This window comes from Anabrus simplex, chromosome 5 (genome assembly GCF_040414725.1).
Source record: "Anabrus simplex isolate iqAnaSimp1 chromosome 5, ASM4041472v1, whole genome shotgun sequence".
Lineage (NCBI taxonomy): Eukaryota > Metazoa > Arthropoda > Insecta > Orthoptera > Tettigoniidae > Anabrus > Anabrus simplex.
In genome coordinates this window covers 233,972,867-233,981,597 of record NC_090269.1, presented here as the reverse complement: position 1 = coordinate 233,981,597, position 8,731 = coordinate 233,972,867, and the positions used below count along the sequence as shown (strand labels likewise).

General features: G+C 38.7%; 1 protein-coding gene across 1 annotated transcript in view; it reads left to right on the top strand.

Moving 5' to 3' along the window:
• The first annotated feature begins 1,021 nt into the window (after positions 1-1,021).
• LOC136874797 (G patch domain-containing protein 4) overlaps positions 1,022-8,731 on the top strand; it is a 111,719-nt gene continuing 104,009 nt past the window's right edge. Inside the window, exon 1 of the mRNA XM_067148469.2 lies at positions 1,022-1,106. Within this exon, the coding sequence (XP_067004570.2) occupies positions 1,043-1,106 (64 nt within the window). The 5' untranslated portion in view covers positions 1,022-1,042. The remainder of the gene's footprint in view (positions 1,107-8,731) is intronic.

The following is an 8,731-nucleotide window of genomic DNA, read 5'->3' as shown; positions in this document are numbered from 1 at the left end:
TATAACTATATTTACAGCCGAACTCTATGCGATTTATCAAGCACTTTTATATGTTCAAAGACTGAGATTCCGGAAGATAAATATATTAACTATTCCCAAAGTGTTCCCCAAGCGTTACAATCTTTTTCACAAACTTATAATATGTATATATACGAAGTTAAACACCTGATCTATCAACTGGAGAAGTCAGGCTTTTATATAACGCTAATCTGGATAAAAGGGCTTATTAATAATTTCGGTAATGATAAAGCCGATTCGGCAGCTAAAGAGGCAAGTAATGATACCTCAAATCTACTACAAATTAAAATTCCGATTTCAGACCTATATTCACGTATTAAGATGGACGCTAGTCAGGCGTGGCATACACTATGGCGACTTTCTGCAGGCACGAAAGGACAACATTATTACCAATTGCAGCCTAACATTCCGAAACAACCATGGTTTTTAAAGGTACATACACGCGTCGACATATTATCAATATTATACGATTACGTTTTAATCACTCTTTAACCCCCACTTATAAACATCGTTTCCATATCGATAACAGTCCATCTTGTACTTGTGGATACATTAATGGCGATAGTGATCATTTATTTCTTCATTGTCCACAATATGCACCTCAACAACGACTCTTAATTCGGAAATTAGTAAGTATTCACGTACTTTTGCCTACGCGAGTCTCAGTGTTGTTATTTCAACCACCACCACTGATAATCACAATCCTCAACCATTTTCTTGACTCTACTCAAATCCGGTTGTAATTATGCTACATTAAATTATTTGTTTCCCTGCGTGCATTGAAGTGACACTTCTATAGGTTGCAAGGGCTCCGCCCACATCTTTTCTTATTTAGATGGTGTTGTAGTATTTCTTAATATTTCATATTACCTGGTATACTTGTACACATAAAGTTTACTCGAGATGCGTGTGTATCGTAAAGTGAAATATAATGTATGGCTTGAGACTGGGAAACAGAACACTCAATCCCATACAGTCTCCGCTTGAAAGAAAAAAAAGAATGTGCTCGCACCGCACGACGCACATGGCTCCGCATAGGGGCATGAATTTTGCACGTGCTCAATTAGAAAAGTACGGCTGGACTGAAGGTAATTTATTTGAATAATACTGAGGTTTATAATAATCGAGGTGTTATGCAACTGTGATACTTACATCAATTCATTCAGCAGTGCAGTTAAACACCATAGTTTTCTAAGATAATTTGAAAATAGTAAACTCTCTTGTGGTGTTGTAAATATTTAAAATTAACACGTTCGAAGTAGATGTAATTTTTGTTTTTAAAGTTTGGTACTGATAGTGCCGATAATATCAATGGCTTGCTTAACATATTGTAATTGGACGGATCGAGTGCATTGCCTTCACGCGTTCTGCCACTTTGCCGATCTAACAGTGCGAATTAACCTATAAGTACCGACGTCTTAACTTTTAATAGATTTATTAAACACAAAGTGTGCAGACTGATTGAGAAAAAATAAATTTAAAGTGTTTAACTGGAAAGTACCACATACAAAAAATATTACACTTTACAATTTCTTTGCAATCATTTTTTTAAAAAGGCTAGGAAAACAACATAGGGAACTGTCACCTGGGCGACTGCCCTGGAGATCAGTAGTGATTGATTGACTGATTGACCACATGGGTGCATGGGACCCATTTTCGAAAATTTGCTACTGACAGCAGAATGATTGAAATAAAATAGGCACAAAACTTTTTATAAATTTGCTTGGACAAAGTGGAGACAGGACAGGTTTTCTCTGTGTACTCCGGTTTTCCCTGCCATCATTCATTCCAGCTCCATTAACATTTCATTTCATCTATCAGTCGTTCATCGTTGCCCCAGAGGAGTGCGACAAGCTTCAGCAGCTGGCACATTTCCTATCCTCGCTGCTGGATGGGGGGCTTCATTCATTCCATTCCTGACCCGGTCAAATGACTGGAAACAGGCTGTGGATTTTCATTTTTATTAGTAATTTAACATAAGATTATTTTAAAATATTAATAGTTAGGATTTCTTGCAGATGTTTAAAAATGGTTACGCCAGTAAATCACTCTTGAGAAATAATTGCTACTCGTAAACCTGTTTGTGTTTCCTTACCGTATTTTGGTTCTTTCAAGTAATATGTATAAAACTGAAAATGCACTTAATTGTCATATTAAATGAAAAACTAAACACGATCTGATGTGAATGGAAGGGTATCACACAACAAGTAATAATAGCACAGTTTGCTAATTTCTACCACTTACTTTGGTCTTCACAGTGGCACAGAATCTCTATTGTCTACTTAACATCCAAACTAGCCTATTCTTTGTAGCATTTTGGACACACCACATGGCCACGTTTACCGCATAGCAGTGTCTTGCACTTGGCACACTCTCTACAAGACTTGATCTTTCTTTGAAAGGCATACTTAACTCATATTCACTTTCTGATGCACTTATATCTTCAGTATCACTGGACGTCTGATGTTAAAGTTCTAGGATTTGTTCATCATTGAGATTGCCCTTCATAATTTAAAAAAACAACTGAGCATATTTAACAAAAAGTGTTACACTTAAGACACACATGGGTTCAGAGGACCCAACAACTGTCATTTACAGCAGACCGAGTACGACAATGAACTGAACACAATGTGGCACTTCAAAGCTAACTGAAGTGTGGGAGCATATATAGTAGCCCAGCTGTAGGCTACAAACTGCTAAGACAGGAAACTGAAAACAGTTTTGTCTCTGGACACCTGTTAGTTACGGGTTAACTGTCATTGCCAGTTATCGTCTTTAGCATAATGGGAGATTGGTAGGGTTCTTAGTGTGCACTCGAACAGGTAGTCGGAAGAACGTATCTAATGCTGCTGGTTTCTGTCGTCGCTCTTGTAACTTCTTACTAGCTGGGATAGGCAGCAGGTTGTGAGTGGTCATCAGGTCCTCTATGGAAGATGTAGTTTCTGCCTGCTGGTCTATGAGATTGGTTGGGGCAAATTTTGAGATACAGAGGTAAGGTAAGTGTTTATTCTGCCCGAAGGCAGGTCCAAACTCTCTTAATATATCTGGCTTTGACTCTAAGGCTTTAAGATTTTTGTATTTCTTATTTCTATAGCACCGGCATATGATGCCACAGGGGTGACTTTGAGTGTGAACAGTGACATTGCAGACCTGAGGGAGAGAGATTTGAGATTGCGGATGTCTGTTCTTAATATGCTTCGTGAAAGCGAGTCCCGTAACCTGTTTTGTCACCTCTAAATATTTAAACGACTTAATTTGTAATACTGATCATGAGGTCTGGTCAGCAAGATAGCAGTAAGTACAGTGAAACTCTGTTAAGAAGTTTTTCAAGGGACTGCAAAAAAAAAACTTCTTAAAAGGGGTAATGCCCAAAAACTTATTCTGTACTTTGAAATACATGTGAAACACACAGCCAACAGATTTCCTTGTTTGTGAACAATACCGAAATAGGCCGATATATAAGAGCTGCTTACAGAAAGCCACAATATAAAAATTCGATTATCATGACAATATTTTTTGAGATAAAGTAAAATAATTGAACATACCATATTGTAAATATATTTGATAAGAGAAGGGAACATATTAAGTTATATAAAAACGTTGCAAGGTTTGATTATTTTAGCAGGCAGAACCATATTCTTCCACACTTCACTATCCTCCGAACTTACACTCTCTGCTTCGCAACAAATTGTTTTGTAAACGAAAACCAAAAACCCCATGGCACTACAGCCCTTGAAGGGCCTTGGCCTACCAAGCGACCGCTGCTCAGCCCGAAGGCCTGCAGATTACGAGGTGTCGTGTGGTCAGCACGACTAATCCTCTCGGCCATTATTCTTGGCTTTCTAGACCGGGGCCGCTATCTCACCGTCAGATAGCTTCTCAATTCTAATCACGTAGGCTGAGTGGACCTCGAACCAGCCCCAGGTCCAGGTAAAAATCCCAGACCTGGCCGGGAATCGAACACGGGGCCTCCGTGTAAGAGGCAGACACGCTACCCCTACACCACGGGGCCGGCTTTATAAACGATGCCGGACTCGATTTTTAAAGCGTTCCAGCCACCCGCTCGACGCGGTAAAAGGTACCCTTAATTTGCATGAGGCTTTCTCCTGCACAATAGTCCCACTGAAAGGTATGTTTAAACTTCGCTGCTGTTTAAACCATATTAGCAGAACTTGTTCTATTTCATCGTACTTTTCAGATTTAACTTCCTTACAATTTGCTGAAGTATTCCCTGCAGAAGCAGAGATCTCTTCTTTCTTCGCTATAATACCGTTCAAAGTAGACGGCGGCATCCCCAGCTCCTTTGCCAAAGCAACACGAGAAAGTGTAGATGACGCCACTTTCCTTATAATCTCCACTTTGTCTTTTATTGTTAGTGCCATTCACTTGATCTCTTTCCTCTGAGTTGCGCTCATTTTCACTTAAAAAAAGCTTGTACGTTGATATTACAAGTACAACTAACTTCACCGACTCCTATTCATACTAATTACGATGCTACACTATGGTTGGCAATCCGTAGCTTAGGCTTACAAGAAGCAAAGACAAGACGTGTTCTACAGTTTGTTAGCATGTGCTTTCTATCTTCCTCACACCCCTGACACCTGCTTCAAGGATAACGGCAGCAAATAGGAAATCTAGCAACTTACTCTTCTTAGATTCTTAGAACCTAGGCCTAAATCGCCCCTGCATTCCTACTGGTTATCACGGCAACGGGCGTAGTTTCTGGCTGTTTCACAAGTACCGCATGGCCAAGCCAGTATTGAGTTTATTTTCCCGCTTCAATCCTCTTCATGCTATAGGTAATGAAGAAAAGAAACACAGGTTTGAAGTTGCAGAAATTAGTGCATGGAAATGTATCTGGGATATTACGTGGTAGAGATAAAGGCGCAGTAGCAACGCTACCACATCTAAACGTAAACAGTTTCTTTCCCCGCGAGAATTTTATTTTATGTCTCCTCATCCTTGTGCTACGTTCTAATAATGCGATGTAATAATTACGAGTGACACGATAATACAATGTTTAGCTCGTATAAAGGTAAAATTAAAAATAACTTTCAATTTTATGCCAACACGTGGTATTGCAATGCCTATGTGTGCCTCCCTCAACACCCAGTTGGCTATCAACATTCGTTCAACTTCGTAAATGATCGGGATCTTTCGGCCGGCTGTTTGGCGGCATGTGTATCAGCTGGCTGCTGGCAAATCGGCTGTTTCCTGCATAGAGTCGCAAAGTTGTTTTTATTCACCTCACTAATATTAGACACGGAAAATCTTATCAGTTTAGTTCAAAAAAGTAATTTCCTCTACGGCAAGGCCCATAAGTATTATTGCAACAACGCAAGACAGAATGCCTGGAAGGAAATAAGCAAGGGAATGAAAAATCAGACAGGTTAGAATATTCAGTTTTGTGGTAGGTTAACAGGAATGTTGTGGACAAATGCACTTTACGGTTTTTAATTAATGTTTAGGCCACCTCAATTAATGACTTCACCCTGTCGCGGCCCGCAAATTACTGCATTAAAGTTTTATCAAATCATCCATTGCGTACTTTGTTTCTTACGTAGAATCCCGTTCGATTTTATTCCGCTAGATGGAACGGTGCAGTGGAAATTTTGACTGATGGGTTCGATTCGATTCCACAATAAATATGTTGGAAGATAGTCCGCCTAGTCAATACTATTCATTTATTTACCTTTCACCTTAACATCTAGTACATGTTTCGAGAATATTATGCATTCTCTACCTCAGCTAGTGGATTAAAATTCAGTATACAATAAGACCTGACTAAAATACGGGGGCCCCCATTAAAATTCAAAACAATGAGCATGACAATGTAACACTTAAAAATTTTGGATAGTACAAACATAGAATTAAAATCCCATTTTGTCAAGTACAAATTAAAATCACAATATAGTCTAATTAATGTCTAATTAAATACAACATCTTGTGATGATATGAATTCACAGTGTCCTTGAAGTTGCCTTGCGTAGTTCAAAAATGTTGAGTTAATGATGAATGAAATTGCATTAAAACTTGAAGTCCTGCCGATATCCACCGTTAATGGGTGTTAAAATGTCTATTTAAATTAAAATATTGGACACAGCGTCGTATAATGATGTGAAATTACGGTGTCCTAGGAATTTTTATAAACCATTTTAACCTATTTTCAACCTGGCTGCATAATACATCTATCAACCGAAGATAATGGCAGGACTCCAAGTTTTAACGCAACTTCATTTATTCTTGTACAAATCCAATTGAACTACGCAAGATAGTATTATAATTCCTAGGACACCGTAATTTCACATCATTATACGACGCTGTGTCCAATATTTTAATTTAAATATACATCATTTTAACACCCATTAACGGTGGATATCAGCAGGACTTCAAGTTTTAATGCAATTTCATTCATCATTAACTCAACATTTTTGAACTACGCAAGGCAACTTCAAGGACACTGTGAATTCATATCATCACAAGACGTTGTATTTAATTAGACATTAATTAGACTATATTGTGTTTTTAATTTGTACTTGACAAAATGGGATTTTAATTCTATGTTTGTACTATCCAAAATTTTTAAGTGTCACATTGTCATACTCATTGTTTTGAATTTTAATGGGGCCCCCGTATTTTAGTCAGGTCTTATTGTATACTGAATTTTAATCCACTAGCTGAGGAAGAGAATGCATAATATTCTCGAAACATCTACTAGATGTTAAGGTGAAAGGTAAATAAATGAATAGTATTGACTAGGCGGACTATCTTCCAACATATTTACTGTTACTAAGTCAATACGGATCCAATCCCGACCATCATGGTCAAGATTATTAATAATCGATTCCACAAGTCGAGAGTGAGCATCTGCTGTCCGTGTTGTCATAGCATGACGTCATATGGCCGTGGCAGGCCCGCACATGTTCCGTGACACCAGACACACACCGCGAGCGCGCGAACGGTCTAACACAGGAGACTGGAGGGTTCTAACCACGGGCTGCTTTGAGCGGACGTTTTCTATCTCAAGGGGCTCTAAAATCTGAACTGTTTAAGCGGGAAATATATTTACAACAGAACACTTTAAACGGGAAAAATATACATATATCTTAATGCAACTGATCAAGGGACCAAGAATATCACACTTCTTAGGCGGGAAAACTTCTTATGCGGGAACTTCTTAACCGAGTTTCACTGTATTTTACTTTTTAATATATGTATACGTTCTGACATTGTCTAGAAACGTTTAAGTTTTCTGATGAGGAAGGGGCAGAAATAGTAATGAAATAATCGTAATAATAATTTGACTAACAATCTTCTTAATTATGATGAAAGGTAACAACACAAAAATATACCACATCGATAAAGAAATTAAGAAACAAGGGATATATCACAAAGTAGCATGATTAATTCTACTGAAGTCTCTTCGAACACTGATATAGAGCTTTCATTTGGGAGATGGTGGGTTCGAATCCCACTGTTGGCAGCCCTGAAGGTGGTTTTCCGTGCTTTCGTGTTTTCACACCAAGCAAATGCTGGGGCTGTACTTTAATTAAGGCCATGTCTGTTACCTTCTTATTCTGACATTGCTGAAACACTTCAATGTGTGGGAGCAACGTTAAACCCATAGCAAGAAAGAACATTGATATGACTAACCTGAAATGGTGGAACTGCAAGGTAAGATGTTAATAGTCTCCATGTTTAATCTTGTTAAGTGCAGCGAGCACACACTTTACTAGTGCACTCCTCTCGCACTGTGGCACTAGTATGAGGTTTTCCTCTTCTTGTTTTGAGTGGATGGATGCCCAGTTGTACTTCCTCGTAAAAACAATTACCATGTTGTTTGTAGCTTTTCATTTGTGGGTTGTAGTTCTTCCGGTATTCTCATTACTCTGCAGGTGCAAGCTCTCAGCTCGAATATAAGATGAAGATCATTTACTCTTCTTTTCATCTGCGGTTTCACAAAAGAGAAGGCGATATCCAACATGAAATCTAACCTTGTTCTCACAGATTCTTGAAGGCATTGTACATGACAAACGCATTACTGCACTGACGTCCAAGACCCCGTAGAAAATAGCCATGGGCCATCGCTATGTGTGCCATCCTGTGCAATAAATCGCACACTTTTTATCCCAGGTTTCTATGCCTTCTTTTTTGCAGCTGTTGTAAATGTGATTTCAGTCTCAGTAGTCTCAACATCAGTTGCACTGTCATGGTGCATTGATGACTAGAGAATCACAGCTTGCCTCTGTTTTGGACTTCTAACACTTAAGTAATGTCTCTGGTAAAAGGAAATAGAGATGATCCTACTCTTCTCGACTTTTATGGCAAAAATACTGGTGGAATTTCCTGTTTATTATTTTTTTAAGAGTTCCTACCTACGTCAGGTCTTGTCTTTAAGACATTTCACGACCTGTCGATCCAAATCCGTTGTTTGCAGTTATATTTCTGTTAGATCCATGTAGGAGGGCTCTGAGTGGAAGTACTGCTTCAATAGGTTTTGAAAGACTATTGTTCTATGCTAAGTGTTGATGCGTCCGAGTTCTTACCGCAGTAGATGTGCCCATTGTAGAAATAACTGTTCCTAGCATCTGTAAGGCACATCAGTTGTAGTCCATACTTGCATGGCTTACTGGGCATATACACTGCTGGAAAAAAACGTGCAACATCCTCAAGGACAAGATCGTTTTATTCACAAGCGATGTGACAGGTAGTT